General features: G+C 43.0%; 1 protein-coding gene across 1 annotated transcript in view; it reads right to left on the reverse strand.

Annotated features, from left to right (window-relative positions):
- Positions 1 to 23,190, reverse strand: part of LOC122539561 (polycomb group RING finger protein 3) — a 167,138-nt gene that overhangs the window by 86,898 nt on the left and 57,050 nt on the right. Inside the window, exons 3-4 of the mRNA XM_043674543.1 lie at positions 20,707 to 20,824; positions 849 to 945 (exon numbers count right to left, since the gene is read on the reverse strand). Coding sequence (XP_043530478.1) covers positions 849 to 945; positions 20,707 to 20,824 — 215 coding nt within the window. The remainder of the gene's footprint in view (positions 1 to 848; positions 946 to 20,706; positions 20,825 to 23,190) is intronic.

Here is a 23,190-nt window from a genome sequence, read left to right on the forward strand (position 1 = left end):
GGAACACCACCGCAAGCAAGCTCCCCTCCAAGCCACTCTCTGTCCTGACTTGGATATATTGTAATTCTTTTAGCAATGTCAGGTCAAATTTCTGGCAGTCTCTCCTTAATGGCTTTGTAGGTTTTCCTGCAGCACAAGACTGCATCAGTTCAAGAAGGCAGCGTACTATCATCTTCTCAAGGGCAACTAGAGATGGGCTACAAATGGAGGTCTAGCCAGCAATGACCACATCCCATGAGTACATTTACAAGTGAGAGTGAATGTGCAGAAATGAAACTGCAGAATCTCACAAGGAGAATTAAATTCAAGTTAACAACAAAATGCAACGCATTTAGTAATTAACGTTATGTGCCTCGGCTTTTCTATCAAAATGAGTGTCAATTAACAGTACTTATTGCATGCAATTTTATTCTGTTTCAAACTTTCAATAGCAAAAACCAATGTTTCATAAGCATGTATTGACACTGAAATTTCTTCTGTCTTATTTTAAATGTCCTTGAAGGAGGAAAGAGCACCTTTGTTACTGCTGTTCCACTTTACAGGCACTTCAATTTTCACTAATAACACAGGCAAGAGACTGAAGTATTCAGAGTGTTCTCATAGCTGATTTTCTCAAAGCTGGCTTTAATTGATTTATCTTTCTTCTCAACATGTTAATTTTTTAAAATTACAGATTTATATATAAACAGCAATGTAATATTTACAAAGTCAGCTCACATATTTTGTGCACAACAAATGATCAAAAAAGCTGCGGCAGTAAGATGTGAAAACAAGATTACAGATTGTTTGCACTTTGGTTGACCTGTTTGGTACTGAAGTACAGCTCCAACCAAGTGTTTAATACTTACCCGATGTACTGCAATGGGTGACTCTGATGAATGACAATCCTGCAGGTAGGACATGTGTTGTTCTCTTCTAAATACTTCACAAGGCAGCTCCTACAGACTGGAGACAAACCAATAACTTGTTAACAGTATACTATCTACATATATTTTCTTTAAACATAGTTGATGAATGAAAGGCCTACTTCTACTTCTAAGCCTTATGAAGCTCATTATGTCAGTGAATTCTTTCACTTACCTGAGAACACAGACCAAACATTCATGCAAGTTACTCTTACACTAGTCTTGAATTTGCATCATTTTCGAGTTTCACTCCCATGTAACATCATGCATTCTACAACTTGCCTTGCCCACGTGATCTACCTTTGCTCCCTCAACACGATTCCCATGAAATTACTACCCAATTTGTCTTCTTGGCTCATAGGCTGAGAATGTTACTTATACTTTTCCTCAGGTACTATCTCACTCATTCAAACCAGTCATTATAACCAAGACCCTCAAAAAACCAGATGCTTGACTCCACATCCCTGGCAAGTCACTCCCTGATCTCCAACATCCTTTTCTTTTCAAGTCTCGGAACACACTGAGATCTCCTACATCCAGATCAATCCTTCATGGAAGTTCATGTTTGAATCTCTCCAATTAAGTTGCTACCACTGCCATAGGACCATTTTAGGACCATACTGTATCGAAGTCACAGGCAGCATACTATGTAACCAACATCAGTGAACTTTCCCTCCTCATCCTTATCAAACTGACTGCAACTTTTGACACAGTTCATTGCACCATTGTTTTCTAACATCAAGCAGTTGGATGGAACTGCACCCACCGGTTCAATTATTACTTAATTTATTATAGTCACAGAATCATCCAAAATACATTTTTTCCTGCTACCTCAAAGATCAATTCTTCTCACGTTACCACTTCTCACTTACATTCATCTTCAAATGCTGTCATGCAACAGAAGTCTCTTAGCAGATTCTTCCATTCTCCACTGCCTCTAAACTACTTGTCTGATGTCGCTCATTGGGAGGAACTGGTATCATTATTCTATCATCACTCATAACCCAGAGGTCCAGATTAATGGGAGAGACATGGGATCAAAACCCAACTCCTGGTGGAACTTAGTTTCAATCCTTAAATCAGAAGCTCCTTAAATAAACATAGCAAATGTGCACCAAGTCTGAACCTGAGCATTTCTAGTTAGAAAGATCACAGGCTTGACACCCGCTTTGTGCTGCAGCAAACTGGGTGTCAGTCAAAGCAAACTAAAAGCTTTCAGTTGACTGACTGGGGAAACTGATGGGGACAGAGAGCTAGACTAATGTGATCTTTGTCAGGGTGCACACTGGTGGCAACAGGCTGTGGTATTCTGTTAGACAACAATATTTTGGCTCACTTGGAAATCAGCGACAGGATTAAACAGAGTCAACATTTTAATTTCATAAATCAATCATCTTTTACAAATCAAATAGAATTTTTTCGAATTATCTCGTAGAGTTGATGAGGGAAAACCAGTAGATGTGATTTTCTTGACTTTCAATGAGGTCCTACATAAGAGATTAGTGTCCAAAATTAAATTGCATGGGACTGGGGATAATATATTGACATGGATAGCGAACTAATCGGCAGACAGGAAATAAACAGTAGGAATGAATAGTTCATTTGAGTGGCAGCCAGTGACCAGTGGGGTACTAGAGCGATCAGTACTTGGTCCCCAGCTATTTACAATATATATTTGCGGTTTAGATAAAGGGACGTTGTGCAATATCTCTAAGATTGCAGACATCACAATGCTCTGTGGGAAGCTGAGCTGTGAGGAGGCAGACATGCTTCAATGTTATTTGGACAAGTTGTGTGAGCAAGTAAATGCCTGGTAGATAATTTAAAATGTGAATAAATGTATAATTTAGGCAGCAAGAACAGTAAGGCAGATTATTGTCTGAATGGCAACAGATTGGAAAAGGGGGTGGTGCAACGAGATCTGGCTGTCCTTGTATACCAGTCGTTCAAAGCAAGCACATAGGTGCAGCACATGAGGAAGGTAAATGGTATGTTGGCCTTCACAGCGAGAGGATAGGAATACAGGAGCAGGCACGTCTTGCTAAAATGTACATGGACTTGCAGACACTACACCTGGGGAATTGCGTGCAATTTTGAGGAAGGATGCTCTGGCTATGGAGGGAATACAACTAAGGCATGCCAGACTGATTCCTGAAAATGGCAAGACTGACTTCTGTCGACAGACTGGATTGTTAAGATTATATAGCAAGAGTTTAGAAGAGGAGGGATCTCCCAGAAACCTATAAAATACTAACTGGAATGCAGGGATGATGCTCCTAATGACCAGGGAGTCCAGGATGAAGGTTAAGGCTTAATGATACTGGGTAGACCATTTAGGTCTGAGAAGAGGAGAAATTTCTTCATCCAGAGATTGGCGAGGGTTTGGAAATCTGTGTCACAGGAAGTGGTTGAGGCCAAAACATTAAATATTTTCAAGAAGTTACAAATAGTTCTTCTGGCTCTAGGGGCCAAACAATATGAGAAGAAAGCAGGAATAAGGTAATGAGTTCTATGATGACGGAAGAGGCTCAAAAGGCCAAATGGCTTACTCTTGGCTTCTATTTTATTTGTTTCTATATGAGAGATATGAAAGGTATGTTAGTGTCAATAGATCCATGAAATTAAGCAAAAGAATTCCAATAGGAGGAAAAAATGCAACCAAATGACTCAGTTTTGATATAAAGAATCATAGATTCCCATCAGTGTGGAAACCGGCCCTTCAGCCCAACAAGTCCACACTGACCGTCCGAAGAGTAACCCACCCACACCCATTCCCCAAGCCTATTACTCTGCATTTACCCCAGACTAATGCATCTAACCTACACATCCCTGAACACCATGAGCCAATTTACCTAACTCGCATAACTTTGGATTATGGGAGGAAACCGGAACACCCGGAGGAAACCCACACAGACACAGGGAGAATATGCAAACTCCACGCAGAGTTGTCTGAGGCTAGAATTGAACCCGGGTCCCTGGCGCTGTGAAGCAGCAGTGCTAACCCCCAAGCCAAGCTCTGCTAACTCTCAAACCATAGGTACTGCTTTTGGCCACAGTGCATAACACACTTCAGTGAGGTTGGAAGTGCCTCAAAAGTAAAATGTAATCGAAGAAAACTACTTCATTGATATGCAACCATGAGAAGCACAGAAAGTTATATTAATTGGCCCCAACAATAATGGTGGTCATCCCCATGTTCTAAGGTACTGATTCTAGCCTAAGCAAGTCACGAAGTTCACAAATTGCTTACTTGTTCTTGTAAGTTAAACCACTTATCAAATCTTTATTAACGAGGTAATCTTCAAATTTGTCTTTGCATCAGTCTCCTTGGTTTAACAAGATATGAAGTGGTTAAAAAAATCTTTTAAATTTAGGAAGATTCTGCTGATTGATAACATCAATTCCATTAAGTATTCATGAACAAAATCTGGGAGAATTTTTTTTAAAAAGTGAATAACTGCAGATGCTCAACATATGAAATAAAAACAGGAAATATTGGAGAAACTCAGGAGTCTGGTAGCATCTGTGACAAGAAAACAGAGTTAACATTTTGGATCCAGTGGCTCTTCTTCAACTCTGCCTTGTCTCCACAGGTGCTGCCAGACCTATTCAGTTTCCCCAGCAACTTCTGTTTTTGTTCCAGGAAAATTCAGTTTGGCTTTGAACATGTTACATGGAGCAACACCACAAGAACAAAGATACGCAAAGAAAATTTGTAAAATGTATTTTTGGGATTTTTGTCATTGGCTATACTACCTAACCTGCCTAATAACCTGGGTGGTATGGTGGCACAGTGGTTAACACTGCAGCCTCAGAACACAAGGGGCCTGAGTTTGATTCTAGCCTTGGGAGACTCCCTGTGTAGAATGTGTACATTCTTCCTGCATCTGCATGGGTTTCCTCGGAGTGATCTGGACAGACTTTGACTGATTTGTATTTATACAATTTCACTTGGTTATCAAAAACCACATCCAATAAAATGGGCATCTTAAAAACATTAGACATAAATGATAGACCACCATTTGCTGTTGTGAGAATACAGGAAAAGGCAAAACACTCCAACTCATATTTATTACTCATACTCTACAGACTGTTCATTAATCTTATTTTCCAGAAGTGTTTAATAAAAAAAGTGCAAAAAAAATTAAAGCATCAATATCAACATGGATTCAAATATTAGCTAAGGTGCAACAAGCAGATAGTAATGATGAACTGTTGCTTTTCAGACTGGATGAAAATGTGCGGTAGTGTTTCCCAGTTTTCAATACAAGGAGCACTGGTCCATTACGGTCATACTATTCCTGACAAGAGGTAAAAAGGATTATTTTACATCTCTTACAAAGTTGCATGACTGCCCCTTGACATGATGTAGCCTGTCCAGATGAGTTATCTGCTGAAATATGAAAAAAGATTTGCCAAGAGATGGTCAATGCACACAAAGTCAAGTACATATGCTTGCTCCCAAAAGTTGCATATACATTGGAGACCAGTTACAAATCTGTTCATTAACGAGACAACCAATGCACAGCAGCAAGAACTGGATTTTAATGAAAATATCAGTAACTAGACAGGGAGGCACAGTGAATGGATCAAAATGTGACTGGATTAGTAATCAAGAAACTCAAACGCATGCTCTGGGGTATTATAGATTTGAATCCCAAAAGGGAGATTATAAAATTTGCTTTAAATAAAAATTGTGAAATTAAAAGCCAGTTTGATGGTGACTATGTAATTGTTGTCAATTGCTGCAAAAAACAACAAATAACATGGCCCTTTAGGGAATGAAATCCCTAAAGGCCTACATGGGACTCCAAAGCCACAACAATATGGTTAATTCTTAACTGTCCTTTGAAATGGCCCCCACAAGCAACTCAGTTTAAGGGGTAATTAGAAATGGACAATAAATGTTGGCCTAGCCAGTAACACCAACATTCCACGAATAAATTCTAAAAATCTATTCGGAGTCAAAGTACAACAATAGCAATTCACAGACTGAGGGCTGGCAAGGTCAGCTTTTGATGTGCAGGGAGCTTGTGTCAAATTTTGGCTTGAAGCACTCATATTTTACTCACAATGGAACATGACTGACCAGCAAACAGCCAAGGACAGAATAGAGAAATAGTTTATTCGGGAATTGAACCCGGGTCTACAGGCGCTGTGAGGCAGCAGTGCTAACCACTGGGCCAGATGTGCAGGGAGCTTGTGTCAAATTTTGGCTTGAAGCGCTCATATTTTACTCACAATGGAACATGACTGACCAGCAAACAGCCAAGGACAGAATAGAGAAATAGTTTATCAATTCTGTACTGGAGGAAAGAGTAAGTAGAAGACTTGATGCAAATATTTTGTCAGTTAGGTTTAATAAATACAACTTGAGGGTTAAATGACCACTGCACTCAAAGATTAACTTGTTTGCAATGTGTTTAACATGTATTTTAGTAGCTCTTGAATCCTGACAATATTAAAGATTCATGTTAATTTCTGCATACCATGAGTGAAGTTGTAACACAAATCCATATCATTTGAGAACCTCACAGCAAACAATTATACAACAATAATAAATGTATCAGATTTCTTCTCACATCAGGGGGAAAGAAGAAAACCTCTGAAGTTAGTTATAATCCACCCGTTCTGGAGGAGAGTTACAGTAGACTTGAAATGTTAACTCTATCTCCCTCCACAGATCTGCCAGAACAGTTTGTTTCAGATTTCCACCAGGAAAGACCTAAAGAGAAAGCTAAGAAGAAGGGACATGAAAAGTCATTGGCGGATAGGATCAAGAAAAATCCTAAGGCTTTCTATAGGTATATCAGGAATAAAAGAATGACTAGAGTAAAATTAGGGTCAATCAAGCATAGTGGTGGGAAGTTGTGCATGGAGTCAGAAGAGATAGGGGAAGTGCTAAATAAATACTTTTCATCAGTATTCACACTAGAAAAAGACAATGTGGTCGAGGAGAATACTGAGATACAGGCTACTGGATTAGACAGGAATGAAGTTCACAAGGAGGAGGTGTTAGCAATTCTGGAAAGTGTGAAAATAGATAAGTCCCCTGGGATGATGAGATTTATCCGAGGATTCTCCAGGAAGCTGGGGGGGGGGGGGGGGACTGCAGAGCATTTGACCTTGATCTTTATGTTGTCATTGTCTACAGGAATAGTGCCAGAAGACTGGAGGATGACAAATGACAACCCTTTGTTCAAGTGGATTAGAGACAACCCTGGTAATTATAGACCAGTGAGCCTTACTTCAGTTGTGGGTAAAGTGTTGGTAAAAGGTTATAAGAGATAGGATTTATACTCATCTAGAGAGGAATAAATTGATTAGGGATAGTCAACATGGTTTTGTGAAGAGTAGATCGTGCCTCACAAACCTTTGGAGTTCTCAGAGATGGTGACTAAACAGATGGATGAAGGTGATAGGTCAGAAAAGAGGGTGGAGTGGATAGGTGGGAAGGAAAGTTGGCAGGTAGGACAGGTCATGAGGATGGTGCTGAGCTGAAAGGTTGGAACTGGGGTAAAGTGGGGGCAGAGGAAATAAGGAAACTGACCTATCACCTTCATCCCCACTTCCATCCACCTATTGTACTCTTGGCTATCTTCTCCCCAGGCCTACCCCCTTCCCATTTATCTCTCCACCTCGGAGGCTCCCTGCTTCCATTCCTGATGAAGGGCTTTTGCCCGAAACATCGATTTTCCTGCTCCTCGGTGCTGCCTGACCTGCTGTGCTTTTCCAGCACCTCTCTAACTGAGACTCTGATCTCCAGCATCTGCACTCCTCACTTTTACCGAGATTGAGGGTCAGTCATCTCAGTTCCAGGACATCTCTGCATTTATTCTGTCGTGTCCTCAGTCCCAGCCATCAATGACCTGCCATGCACCATTAGGTCAGAAGTGGGAAGGTTCCCCAATGATTGCATAATGTTCAGCAACACTCATGATTCCTCAGAAACTGAAGCTAACCATTTCTGCGTATACAAGATAATAGAGCTGGTGTCGGCATGATGGGCTGAATGGCCTCCTCCTACACTGTAATAATTCTGCAACTCACCAAAGATCCTTCGGCAGCAACTTTCAAACCCACGACTTGTTCCATCTAGAAGGACAAGGGCAGCAGATACATGAGAACACCACCATTTACAAATTCCCCTCCAAGCCACTCACCATCCTGACATGGAAGTATATTGGTGTTCCTTAAGTATCAATGGTTTAAAATCTTGGTACACCCTCCCTAATGGCATTGCAGGCCTACAGCACATGGACTGCAGCAATTGGGGATGGTAATAAACGCTGGCCAAACCTGCAACTTCAACATCCCAAGAATGAGTCAGAAAAAAAACGTTCACATGCAGCAAGACCTAGACAAGAGCAAGGCTTGGCCCGATAAGTGACAATTAACATTTGCACCACACAAGTGCGAGGCAATGACATCTCCAACAAGAGATTACCTAAGCATCACTCCTGATACAAAAACAGAAAATACTGGACAAAGTCAGCAAGTTTGGTAGCATTTGCAGAAACAGAAACAAAGTTAACAATTTGAGTCTGATCTGAGTCTTCTCCAGAACACATCACTCTTTGATCTTTAATCACATTAATACACTGTGGTTGTAAATGACCAGAACCTGAACTGTACTAGCTGTATATGTAGTTGAGCTGCAAGAGCAGACTGAAAGCTGGGAATTCAGGAGCAATGCAACCCAGTCATCCCAGTGCCTACATACCACAAAACACAAGTCAGGAGTGCGATGGAATACTCTCCACGTATCTGAAAGGGTACAGCTAAACACCACCCAAGAACCAGAACACCATTCAGAAGGAAGCACCCACTCGACTGGCATCCACCACCTTCTATATGCACTTCTTTCACCACCAATGCAGAGCAATGCACCGCCCGAGCGAACCAAGACTCCTTCAATTGCAGCTTTCAAACCTACAACCTCTACAGGACAAGGGCAAAAGATGCAGGAGGACACTTTAAACTGCAAGTTCATCGGGAATTATATCATTATTCCTTCGTGTCACTGGATCAAAATCCTGGAAGTCCCTCAACAACAGCACTGTTTATATACTTAAGTCAAATAGACTTCAGTCGTTCACTGCAGCAGCTCAGCACCACTTTTTCAAGGGAAATTAGGGATCGTAAATAAATGCATAGTGAATAGAAAAAAACTGAATATCCTCTCTACTGTGTTCAGTTCTCCACCTTCCTTCTCTGCATTGCTTACATTTAGTTCTGTGCGCTTTCTCTGGATCTTCTCACCACCTTGCTGCTGTAAAGTTTTGCCACTTTGTTATTTACTCTTTGTGCTCAGACATAGAATTATAGAATCCCTACAGTTTGAAAGCAAACTATTTGGCTTATTGAGTCACATCGACCCTCCATACAACATCTCACTCAGACCCACCCACCCACCTACCTTCTTCCTGTCACCATGCATTTTCCCATGGTGAACCCACCTAACCTGCACACACCTGGACATTATGAACAACTCTCTGACACCATGTCCTACCTCCCACTTGCCCACAACTAAACTGCGACCCATCAGGCCAAAATCACTCGCACTGTCCGTGCCCTCATTGCCTCCGGTGATCTCCCCTCCTCAGTCTCCAATTCATAGTCTCCCAACCCTGTACTGCCCGGTTCTACCTGCTCCAAAATCCACAAGCCCAACTACCCCAACCAACCCATCATCTCTGCATGCTCCTGCCCCACCGAACTCACCTCATCCTACCTCGACTCCATCCTCGGGTCAGGCACTTCCCACCGACATCCGTAACACCAACCACACCCTCCATCTCTTCTGTAACTTCCAGTTCCATGGCCCGAGTGCTTTATCTTCACTCTGGATGTGCAGTCCTTATAACGTGTCCATACCCCACAAGGTTGGCCTTCAGGCCCTCAGCTTCTTCATCTCCAACTGACCCTTCGGGTCCCCCTCCACCAATAACCTCCTCCACCTTGCTGAACTGGTCCTCACCCTCTAACTTTTCCTTTAACTCCTCCCATTTTCTCCAAATCCAGGGGGTGGCCATTGGCATCCAGATGGGCTCCAGCCACACATGTCTCTTTGTCGCCTATGTCAAACAGTCCCTCTTCATTACTGACACAGTCACTGTGCCCCAACTCTTCCACTGTTATATCGATGACTGCATTGGTGCAGTGTCCTGAACCAAGGCTGAACTGGATTGGTTTATCAACTTTGCCCACAACTTCCACCACGCCCTCAAATTCACTTGGTCCAACTTGGACACCTCCCTCCCCTTTCTTGACTTTTCCATTTCCATCTCTGGCAACAGTCTCCAGAACGACAGTTACTACAAACCCACAGACTCCCATAACTACCAGAACTACACCTCCTCAGGCCCAGTATCCTGCAAGAACTTCATCATCCCATTTTCCCAATTCCTCCGCTTACGCCCATCTGCTCGGACGACGAGACATTCCATTCCCAAGCATCCCAGATATCCACCTATTTCGAACAATGTGCTGCTTCTCCTCCTCTGTCATCCAGACAGCCCTCCACCACACCACCTCCATTCCCCGTTCTACTGCTCTAAACCCTGAACCCAAAACACAATCAAGACAGTGTCCACCTTGTTCTCACCTATCACCCCACCAGTCTCTGGAACCAACGTATCATCCTGAAACACCTCCACCAACTCCAACTAGACCCCACCACCACCTGGCTTGCTGTGTTCGTCCAGTCTCAAGACTGTCTACTTTGAATTCCAGCTGCAGTTTTTTTGTCTCTATTATGAGCAATTGAGCATGGACAATCCATACTGGCCTGCACATCTCTGGAAACTATAAGCAATTTAGCATGGCCAATCCACCTAACCTTTACATCTTTGAATTGTAGGAGGAAACACCCTTGTGGGGCATGGATGTGTATAAGGAGTGCACCCACGCAGACACAGGGAGAATGTTCTAATTCCACACAAACAGTTGCCCAAGGCTGGAACTGAACCTGGGTTCCTGCCGCTGTGAGGCAGCAGTTCTAACTATTGAGCCACCATACTGCCCCAAGATGGTAGAACCCAATGCACTGTACAGCTCTTACACGTGTCATAACTGACTGGGGTAGTACACTGAAAATCAAGTCCTGCCATTCTTGGCATCGTCACAAAAGTTGTAAACTTTTAAAAATATGCAAAATTGCCCAATTTCCTGTCTTCTGTTAACCCTCCTGACAAAAAACATGGGCCAGGTTACCGTACATATAAAAATTACTATTTATTACATTATCACAACTCTAGCAACAAATAAACAGTGATGGACCATCAGCATATAACTCAACTCATTAAGAACATAAGAACCAGGTGCAGGAGTAAGTAATTCAGCTCCTTGAGCCTGCTCTGCAATTTGATACGATCATGCTGATCTCATCTCAGTTTCAACTCCACTCTCCTGCCTGCTCTCTATTATTCTTCAAATCATTACTAATTAAAAAATTTTTTCTCTTGACCTTAAATTTACTCAGCATCCACTACACTCTTAGGTAGTGAGTTTGCCAGATCCACAACTCTGAGGGAAGTAATTTTTCCTCTTCTCAGTTTTATATCTGCTATCTCTTATCCTTACCTCTCATTCTAGATTGCCCCACGAGAAAATATGCTTTCAACACCCATGTTGTCAATCCCCTTAAGCATCTTCTCTATCTCAATTAGATCGCTCATCCATTTAAACTCTAGAGGGCGTAAACCTGAACTGCTCAATGTTTCTTCATTCTGGAATCAATCTAGTGAAGCTCCCTGAACTACCTCCAATGCAACTACATCCCTCTTCAAGTAAGGGGACCAAACTTGTGTGCAACACTCCATGGACAGTCTCACTAATGCCCTGTACAATTACAGTAACATTTCCTTACTTTTATACTCTATGCCTTTAGCAATAAATTCCAGAATTCTACTTGCCTTACTTATTACCAGGTGTACCTGCATACTGACTTTCTGCAATTCATAGAACATAGAACGTTATGGGTGGCATGGAGACTCAGTGGTTAGCACTGCTGCCTCACAGTGCCAGGGACCCAGGTTTGATTCCAGTCTCAGGTGACTGTGTAGAGTTTGCACATTCTCCCCGTGTCTGTGTGGTTTTCCTCTGGGTGTTCCGGTTTCCTCCCACAATCCAATGATGTGCAATTTAGGAGAACTGGCCTTGCTAAATTTCCCATACTATTCAGGGATGTGTTGGCCAGGTGCATTAGTCAGGGGTAAATTTAGGGGGAATGGGTTGCTCTTTGGAGGGTCGGTGTGGACTTGTTGGGCCGAAGGGCCGGTTTCCACACTGTAGCGATTCTAACCACAGTGCAGTACAGGCCCTTCGGCCCTCGATGTTGCGTCAACCTGTGGAACCAATCTGAAGCCTATCTATCCTACACTATTCAATTCTCATCTATATGTTTATCCAATAACCATTTAAATGCCCTTAAACTTGGCGACAGTGTGTTCCACGCCCATACGACTCTCCAAGTAAAGAAACTACCTCTGATATCTGTCCTACATCTATTACCCCTCAATTTATAGCTATGTCCACTCGTGCTAGCCATAGATTCATGCACAAATACACACAGATCCCTCTGTGCCAAAGCACTCTGAAGTTTCTCTCCATTTAAAAGCTGTTTTTCTACTCCTGCAACCAAAATGGATAACCTCACCTTATCCACATTAAATGTTATCTGTCAAATTTCAGTCCATTCACCTAACCTATCCACATTCATTTATAAATTTCTTATTTCTTCATTGCAACTTATTTTCCCATCTACTTTAGTGCCATCCACAAAGGTGGCTCAAAAACTTTCTATTGCTGCATCCCTATCATTAATACAGATTGTAAATAGTTGAGGTCCGAGACTGAACCTTGTGGCACCACATTAGTTACGTTTTGTCAACCAGAAAAACACCCATTTATCCTGACGTTTTGCTATATCCTCTGTTCAAGCTAACCAGTTACCCCTAACCCTCATGTGATTTTTTTTTAAGAAATTCATTTACAGGATGAGGGCTTCACTAGCTAGGTCACCAATTATTGCCCATTCCTCATTGCTCAGAGGGCAGGTAAGAATCAACCACAATGCTGTGGGTCTGGAGTCACATGTAAGCCAGACCAATTAAGGATGGCAGTTTCCTTCCCCAAAGGACATTAGTGAACCAGATAAGTTTTTCCAACAATCAACAATGGATTGACAGTTATTATTAGCCCTTAATTCTAGATTTTAATTGAATTCAATTTCTACCATCTGTCACGGCAGGATTTGAACCTGGGTCCTCAGAATTTTATCTGAGTCTCTAGATTAATAGGAGGGCTTATGCCCGAAACGTCGATTCTCCTGTTCCTTGGATGCTGCCTGACCTGCTGTGCTTTACCAGCAACACATTTTCATCTCTAGATTAATAGTCCAGTGATAATATCACTTGACTGTCATCTCCCCAGTTTATCTTGTTTATTCACCTTTTGTGCAACACTGTATCAAATGCATTCTCGAAGTCCAGCTACACTATATCTACAAGCTCCCCAAAGTCCATATTGTTTGTTAAATTTTCAAAGAAGTCCAATTTAATACAAAAAAGTGAAGTTCAAAAATTGACAACCATGCAAACATTGTTGATTGTTGCAAACACCCATCTGGTTCACTAATGTTCTATAAGGAAGAAAATGTGCCATCATTACCTGTGCTGGCCAATGTATAACTCCAGATCCACAACAATGTGGTTGAGTCTTAATTGTCCTCTGACATGGCCTTGCAAGCCAATCAGTTAAAGGGCAATTATGTATGGACAATAAATAATTGTCTAGCCAACAATGCCCACATCACATAAAAAAAGGTAACTAAGCATATTTAGTCACTTCTTGTTAAACACTAACTGATTGGGCACCCCATGGAGTAACTTATTTCACTTGTGGGAAAAATGTGTTTTCCAAAACTTTTATATCCAATTTAGCCTCCATTCTAGGCAACCCATGTCCTCATTGATATTTTCTGATCGATCTGTTCAGAGATGTTATTACACACCTCTGAGAGTAGGTGGGACTTGAACCCGAACATCCTTGTCCAGAGATAGAGTCATCATATGCTGATGGTCCATAACTGTTTATCTTTACTCCAGACTGCACCACAAAAGTTCTTTAACATGTCTTTATATTAGCTTGCCCATTATAGGGGAGGTGATGGCCTAGCAATATTATTGCTAGACTGTGAATCCAGAGACCCATGGATTGTTCTGTGGATCCAGGTTCAAATCCTGCTATGGAAAATGGTGGAATTTGAATTCAATAAAAATCTGGAATTTAGGATTTGATAATGATCACCAAACCATTGTTAATTGTCAGGAAAACCCATCTGGTTTACTAATGTTCTTTCGAGAAAGAAACTGCCATTCTTATCTGATCTGGCGTTGATGTGACTCCAGACACACACATTGTGCTTGTCTCTTAACTGCCCCATGGGTAATTGCAAGTGGACAATAGATGCTGGCCTAACCAACAATGCCCACATCCTGAATAAATAAAAAAAATACAGGGAATAGATGCTTCTTATCTATTCATTATTTTATACACTGCACAGAGTTCTTGTCGTATAGTGGTAGTGTCTCTACCTCTGGAGGAGGAGGCCTGGGTTCACATCATACCTGCTCCAGCGATGTGATATAACATCACTGAATAAGTTGATTAGAAAGAAAACATGTACTGTGCTCAAATTGTCTACCATTCTCATCTAAAAAAATCCCAGATACCTTTGTTCTTTTATAAATTAGCTACAGTACAGATTTACAAATTAAAGTCGCCAGTAAAAAGTAAACTAATTTTTAGCAGCAAACTAAGATCATAACTCATTCAACTTACAATCCCTATGGCAAAAAACAATGACTTACATATTCTTCACAAATTATCAAATGGAAAATAAGCTCCAAACTGAAAAAACTTCACACAGTTCTGCAATATCTATACCAGAAACTACAGGATCTTTACATTTCTCTCCCTGGACAGTGCAACCGGTATCAACAGAGTCTTGAGTATGAAGTGCTCGTTTTACTGTTTATACTGAAGTAACAGCTCATCTCATGTATAAGTCAACCCTGATCTTTGCCCATAAAATCCAATTTTGGTCAATCTTCCATGTACTTCACATTTAAGTTGATCCTCCAACATTTGGCCAAACAATCCTAACTCTTTCCATTTGCTACTCATCAGCTACCTCTTCCCCAAGCTGATTTCCTCCATCTCTCTGTCCTTCTGCTCATGGTTTTCTCTCCTATGACCTCACTGTGAACAGGGATTCAGCAAAAAGGTAGGCAAAGGGAAGGAAGCAATTGAAAGATGTTGCAAGTTGAGTAAGAAAGCAGCAATGGCATGGAGGAACAGGAGCAAAGAAGGGTAAGCTGGAAAGAATTTTCAAATACAATAGGCTGCTGCAAAGTTGCACCAATCAGGACTTCCTCTCCCGCCTCACCCCAGGGCAAAACAGAAGTAAAGCCACAGTGCTAAAGTACATTGCTCTACCCAAGGACATGCATGAATTTCAACTCCTCAAAAGATTACTCAATCATTAGGCGACCTCTCACATTTTTACATAAAACTTTAAACTCAAAATCAAAAAGCATGAAGCTGGAAAAAGCACAGCAGATCAGGCAGCATCTGAGGAGCCCTTCATCAGGAATGTGGAGGGGGAAGGGGGCTGAGCGATATATAGGGTAGTGGGGCTGGGGTAAAGGAAGGTGGCATAGCCATAGGTGGATGCAGGAGGAAGTGATCGTGATAGGTCAGTAGGGAGTTGGAGCGGATAAATAGGAAAACGGACAGATAGGTCAGGTCAAGAGGGTGGTGCCAAGTTGGAGGGGTGGATCTGGGATGAGGTGGTGGTGGTGGTGAGAGGTGGAAGAAACTTGGAAATTGGTGAAGGCAATGTTGATGCTGTGCGGTTGTCGGATCCCAAGGTAGAAGATCAGGTATTTTTCCACCAGATGGGCTTTAGATTGGTTTCACAGGTCGGCACAACATCGAGGGCCGAAAGGCCTGTACTGCTACTGTTCTACGTTCCAGTTGGCAGATGGCTTTGATTTACATCTCCTTGGGGAATGGGAGGGGGAGTTGAATTGGTTGACCACAGGATGGTGGGGTTGGTTGGCATGTGCTGCCCAGAGATATTCCCTGAATCGCTCCGCGAGTTGGTGCTCAGTCTCCCCAACATAAAGGAGACCACATCAAGAGCAGTGGATGCAGTAAATGAGGTGGGAGGATGTGCAGGAAGATCTCTGCCAGATGTGAAATGATCCTTTAGGGCCTTGGACAGAGGTGAGGGGGGAGGTGTGAGCACAGGTTTTGCACCTTGTGCAGCGGCAAGGGAAGGTGCCAGGTGTGGACAGTGAGTTGGTGGGGAGCGCGGACCTAATCAGGGAGTTGCGGAGAGAATGGTCTCTGCAGAACACAGATAGAGGGAGGGAGGGTAATATATTTTTGGTGGTGGAGGTCTGGCAAAAATAAACAAAGAAAGAAGAACAAAAAAAATTACAGCACAGGAACAGACCCTTCAGCCTTCCAAGCCTGCGCCGATCCAGATCCTCCATCTAAACTTGTTGTCTATTTTCTAACGGTCTGTATTCCTCCGCTCCCTGACCATTCATGTATCTGTCTAGATACGTCTTAAATGACGCTACCGTGCCCGCCTCTACCACCTCCGCTGGCAACATGTTGCAGGCACCCACCACTCTCTGCATAAAGAACTTTCCATGTATATCTCCCTTAAACTTCTCTCCTCTCACCTTGAGCTTTTGATCCCCAGCTATTCAGTCCCCTACTCTGAATAGCTCTCTTGATTTTGTCGGCCTCAATCAGGTCCACCCCCAACCTCCGTCTTTCTAATAAAAATAATCCCAATCTACACAAACTCACTTCATAGTTAGCGCCCTCCATACCAGGCAACATCCTGATGAACCTCCTCTGCACCCTCTCCAAAGCATCCACATCCTTTTGGTAATGTGGTGACCAGAACTGTACGCAGTATACCAAATGTGGCCGAACCAAATAACTGTAACATGACCTGCCAACTCAATACCACGTCCGATAAAGGAAAGCATGCCATATGCCTTCTTGACCACTCAATCAACCTTCAGTGCCACCTTCAGGGTACAATGGACCTGAACACCCAGGCCTCCGTACATCAATTTTCACCAGGGCTTTCCATTTACAGTATAGTTCACACCTGAATTGGATCTTCCAAAATGCATCACCTTGCATTCAATAACAGCAATAACATCATACTCCCAGGTACTAATCCAAGCCCTAAGTTCATCTGCCTTACCTACTACACTTCTTGCATTAAAATAAATGCACCTCAGACCACCAGTCCCTTTGTGTTCATCACCTGCTCCCTGCCTACTCTTCCCCTTAGTCATGCTGACTTCGTTATCTAATTCCTTACAGGCTTTATTTACTACCTCCTTACTGTCCACTGACATAGAACATAGAACAATACAGCACAGAACAGGCCCTTCAGCCCACGATGTTGTGCCGAACATTTGTCCTAGCTTAAGCATCTATCCATGTACCTATCCAACTGCCGCTTAAAGGTCACTAATGATTCTGACTCTGCCACTCCCACAGGCAGCACATTCCATGCCCCACCACTCTCTGGGTAAAGAACCTACCTCGTACGACCTATTCTCCATTCCAGGCAACATCCTGGTAAATCTCCTCTGCACCCTCTCTAAAACTTCCACATCTTTCCTAAAGTGAGGCGACCAGAACTGCGCACAGTACTCCACATGTGGCCTTACCAAGGTCCTGTACAGCTGCAACACCACCTCACGACTCTTGAATTCCATCCCTCTGCTAATGAACGCTAATACACCATAGACCTTCTTACAAGCTCTATCCACCTGAGTGGCAACTTTCAAACGTCTATGAACATAGACCCCAAGATCCCTCTGCTCCTCCACCTTGCTAAGAACCCTACCGTTAACTCTGTATTCCGCATTCTTATTTGTCCTTCCAAAATGGACAACCTCACACTTGACAGGGTTGAACTCCATCTGCCACTCCTCAGCCCAGCTCTGCACCATATCGAAGTCCCTTTGCAGCCGACAACAGCCCTCCTCACTATCCACAACTCCACCAATCTTCGGATCGTCTGCAATTTACTGACCCACCCTTCGACTCCCTCTTCCAAGTCATTAATAAAAATTACAAACAGCAGAGGACCCAGAACTGATCCCTCAGAACTCCACTTGTAACTGGGCTCCAGGCTGAATATTTACCATCTACCACCACTCTCTGACTTCGACCAGTTAGCCAGTTCTCTATCCAACTGGCCAAATTTCCCTCTATCCCATGCCTCCTGACTTTCCGCATGAGCCTACCATGGGGAACCTTATCAAATGCCTTACTAAAATCCATGTATACTACATCCACTGCTCTACCCTCATCCACATGCTTGGTCACCTCCTCAAAGAATTCAATAAGACTTGTAAGGCAAGACCTACCCCTCACAAATCTGTGCTGGCTGTCCCTAATCAAGCAGTGTCTTTCCAGATACTCATAAATCCTATCCCTCAGTACCCTTTCCGTTACTATGCCTACCACCGAAGTAAGACTAACTGGCCTGTAATTCCTGGGGTTATCCCTATTCCCTTTTTTGAACAGGGGAACAACATTCGCCACTCTCCAGTCCCCTGGTCCCACCCCCGTTGACAGTGAAGACGAAAAGATCATTGCCAACGGTTCTGCAATTTCCTCTCTTGCTTCCCACATAATCCTAGGATATATTCCGTGAGGCCCGGGGGACTTGTCTATCCTCAAGTTTTTCAAAATGCCCAACACATCTTCCTTCCTAACAAGTATCTCCTCTAGCTTATCAGTCCGTTTCATATTCTCCTCTTCAACAATACGGTCCCTCTCATTTGTAAATACTGAAGAAAAGTACTCATTCAAGACCTCTCCTATCTCTTCCAACTCAACACACAGTCTCCCACTACAGTCCTTGATCGGACCTACCCTCGTTCTCGTCATTCTCATGTTTCTCACATACGCATAAAAGGCCTTGGGGTTATCCTTGATCCTACCCGCCAAAGATTTTTCATGCCCTCTCTTAGCTCTCCTAATCCCTTTCTTCAGCTCCCTCCTGGCTATCCTGGATCCCTCCAACGCTCTGTCTGAACCTTGTTTCCTCAGCCTTATGTAAGCCTTCTTCTTCCTCTTCATTTGGTTCCCATCTCTCTGCCCAGAGTTGAAATCAGCCCAACAGCATCAGCAAAAATACTCCCAAGTACATTGGTTCCAGTCCAGCCCAAGTGTAGGCTGTCCAATTTGTAATAATCCAACCTCCCCCAGAATGGCGGAGGATAATGCACCGTATCTGAGATTTGTGGGTGGAATATGAGGACCAGGGGGTTCTACCCTTGTTACGGATGGGGTTCGAGAGCAGAGGTGTGGGAAGTGGAGGAAATGCTATGGAGGGCATTGTTGTTCACGTGGGAGGGGAAATTGCGGTGTTGAAATATGGAACCACGTCTCATTTGAACTAAAAATGCCAACTTTTACTCAAGGATATCCAATAAGTATTGTTCCCTGGTCAAAGTCACAAAATAAAAACAACTGAGCACAGAAAATCGAAGGGTACTACTGAGTCGTATCATCGGACTGAAAATTAAAGCAAACATTCCCAAGTGGTTTTTACCAGCTCTGTCAGAATAATGGAGAATGCATCACCACCTAGTGGTTATATTTGGAACTAATGCTACACTTGTGTACACGGAAGTCTTCAAATGTGCAGACCGGCACAGTGCTAAATTCATTCTTGCTATCCACAAACATTTCAGTGACCTAATCATTCTGCGATCGTTTTACAATTCTACTTTGCCATCCTGGCTGAAGCGTTCATGAAACAGTGCAGAACATCCAGAGAAAGACTGTTGGGCACAAATAGGTTCAGAAGGAGAGAACACAATTCCACTTCACTGCAGCTGCATTCATTCAGGTACAGTTCAGGAGATTTTGTGACAGAGTGCGGAAGAGACAGTGAGAGATAGAACACGAAAGAGAGAGTGCGAGAGAGAAAGCGTGAGAGAATGAGAGAGAAAAACAAAGTAGTGGGATGTGAGAGTTGGGAGGGAGGAAAAAGAAATAGATATGGGGTTTTGCAGGGGTGGAGATGGAGAAAGCGGAGGTGTTTGGGACAAGACAGGGGAGAGCAAGAGGGGAAGCCAACAGATGGAAGGGGTGGTCAGAGTAAGAGAAAGAGAGGACGGAGGGGAGGAAACAGAGGCGGCTGTTTGAGTTGTGGTGATGTCAGGTGGTCAGTGATGTAGTTGGCTAGTTGAGAGTGGAAAGGGGTCATAGTTGAGTAAGTGAGTCATCAAATTGGAGTTAGTCAGCTTGACTGGGGAGGGTTGCCATGTTTTATTGGGAAGTTATTCAAGTGGCCAGGCTGGCATTCAAGTGTGAAATTTAGACAGCTGGTTAATTTGTATCGAGACAGAGGAAGGCTTTTTAACATTTCACAAGAACAGACCACAGGACAGAAAGATTCGCCACCTCCTTGCAAAACAAGCAATTATTTGAAGAATTTTTTCAAGTTTTGTAGGAAGTCAAATATTTCTTTTAGGTTCTCAGTTGTTCCTGTCACAGACACGAGAACTCCAATTTCAGATGGAGGAAGGTAACAGTTCTTTTTATCAAAGTTATGGATTAGTTGATCAGTGACTCTAACTAGCAATATTTTTAAGAGAATAATCAAACTCATACCTGTGAACTAAATATCACTAACTAATCAGCTAAACCTTGAAAATTTGATTCTGGTACGTACAGGTATGTAGGCACTCTGTGACTGTGGTAGCATCAATCAGATATCCATTGCAAAGTCGACACGTGATGTGAGCATTAATATCCCACAGCTTTATCTTCCTAGTCAGCATCTTTGAACCCTAGAAACAAACAAATAAGGTTTTCAATAAAAGTTGCTACATTTTTAAACAGACAATAAATGGCTCGTGAAGAAGATCTCAAATTACCACATCATTACAAAGCCTGTCAAAATTTGTCTAATTTGGAAGAAATTCAAAAACTCTCAGCTTTTACTTTGTGTCTTCCAAATACTAAAAGTCAATTTCACTAACAAATCTTAGAAGTTGAACTCCCACTTTCAAGAAAATGAGAGAATAAATGACAACTACAGCTTAACAAGCTGAAAATTGCGACTGAAAACGATAATTATTTGAGAAAGCTCGAATGTTAACAACGGACATTACAACAGGACCAAACTATTATGGCAAATAAAGTGCTCTGCAGTGTTTTAAGCAGCAATTATTACATGAAGTACAGTTAAAGAAATTATGCTGCAAAGTTGGACGTGTGCACAATCTGGTGGGAAACAGCATGCCTACAACTGACAATCAAGATGGAAAAACATGATAAATTGACAGCATTTGCTTTGCGAAAAGCTCATAATGTAATGCCAATGAACTTGATCCAAGGGTCACATTTATTAGGGATTTTATAAATGCACTGTGCAACCGCTGGTGAATTATCTTTCGGCAAGTTATCCATTCAACTCCTAACACTGAATCTCAACAGTACTTCATTGCGTGAAACACCTGATTTAGCATTCACCAACTCCTTTACTAACGCTGTAGACATTTTGAGGACTTCTGACTTTGTGTGAAATTTTTAAAGAGTCCCATATCAACTTAATACAAGAGTATTTTGTTGTTCTTTTGTCCAGTGCAAGAATTAGGAGTTTGAGCTCAACCCAATTTTCTATTGTAGTTGAAAGGTTGTTCATAAAAGGCAATTAACATGAATCAACTAGGAGAGAATGAGGACTGCAGATGCTGGAGATCAGCGTCAAAGAGTGTGGTGCTGGAAAAGCACAGCCAGTCAGGCAGCATCCAAGGAGCAGGAGAATGGAGTTGAGCATAAGCTCTTCATCAGAAATGAGGCTTGTGGCCCAAGAGAGCTGAGAGATAAATGGGAGAGAGGTGGGGGTTGGGGGGGGGGAGCGGGGAGGTAGCTGGAAATGTGATGGGTAGATGAAGGTGGGGGTGAAGGTGATGGGTCAGAGAGGAGAGTGGAGTGGATAGGTGGGAAGGAAGATGGACAGGTAGGACGGTGCCAAGTTGGAGGATATGGGATAAGATGGGAGAGGGGAAATAAAGAAACGTACTCCCACCAACCTACCCTCCACTCCGGCACCTACCCCTGCCACCACAAAAAGTGCAAAACCTGCACCCATACCTCCCCCCCTTATCTCCGGCCAAGGCCCCAAAGGATCCTTCCACATCCGACCAGTACTTCCACACACGTCATCTACTGTGTCCGTCGCACCCGAAGTGGTCTCCTCTACATTGGGAGGACAGGATGCCAACTTGCGGAACGTTTCAGAGAAAAACTGTGGGACACGCACTAAACAACACCACCACCCTGTGGCCAAACACTTCAACTCCCCCTCTCACTCCACCGAGCTCATCCAAGTCCTGGGCCTCCTTCACCGCCAAACCCTAACCAACCGAAGCCTGTAGGAAGAACACCTCATCTCCCGCCTTAGGACCTTCCAATCACACTGTATCAATGTGGATTTCACCAGTTTCCTCATTGCCCCGCCCCCATCTTATCTTACTTCCAACTTTCCAACTCAGCACCACCCTCTTGAACGGTCCTACCTGTCCACTTTCCTTCCCACCTATGTGCTCCACCCTCCTCTCTGACCTAACACCTTCACCCACACCTTCATCTATCTATCGCATTCCCAGCTACCTTCCCCCCAGCCCCAGCCCCCTACCATTTACCTCTCACCCCTTGGGCCACAAGCCTCATTCCTGATGAAAGGCTTGTGCTCAAAATGTTGATTCTCCTACACCTTGGATGCTGCCTGACCGGATGTGCTTTTCTAGCACCACACTCTGACACAAATTAATATGAATTAGTATTATACTTGACTATATGTGCAACACTGTCCACAGAAAGGTCATGTAAATACATCTGACACCATGAACTTTGCATCAGGGTTGCCAGGGGGTTTTACTACATGCAGCTGAAGACGAGGAAATACTATTGGCCACAGAGAAGGGTCAGTCACTCAACCTAATGTTAAAAGTAGCAATGGGATTTTTATATTTCCAATTTTAAACATCAGTGGCCAGAAAAACAAAGTCAGTCGGTAAATTTCATGGATAATGCCAAAATATGGCCTACAGTGTAGCAGACACATTCGGCGCCTGACAGAAGGAAGTTGAATAGCAATAGTTTGCGAGTAATGAGCAGTTAATGCAACGCAGAGCTAAGCTCACATCTC

Source organism: Chiloscyllium plagiosum, chromosome 32 (assembly GCF_004010195.1).
Source record: "Chiloscyllium plagiosum isolate BGI_BamShark_2017 chromosome 32, ASM401019v2, whole genome shotgun sequence".
NCBI lineage: Eukaryota > Metazoa > Chordata > Chondrichthyes > Orectolobiformes > Hemiscylliidae > Chiloscyllium > Chiloscyllium plagiosum.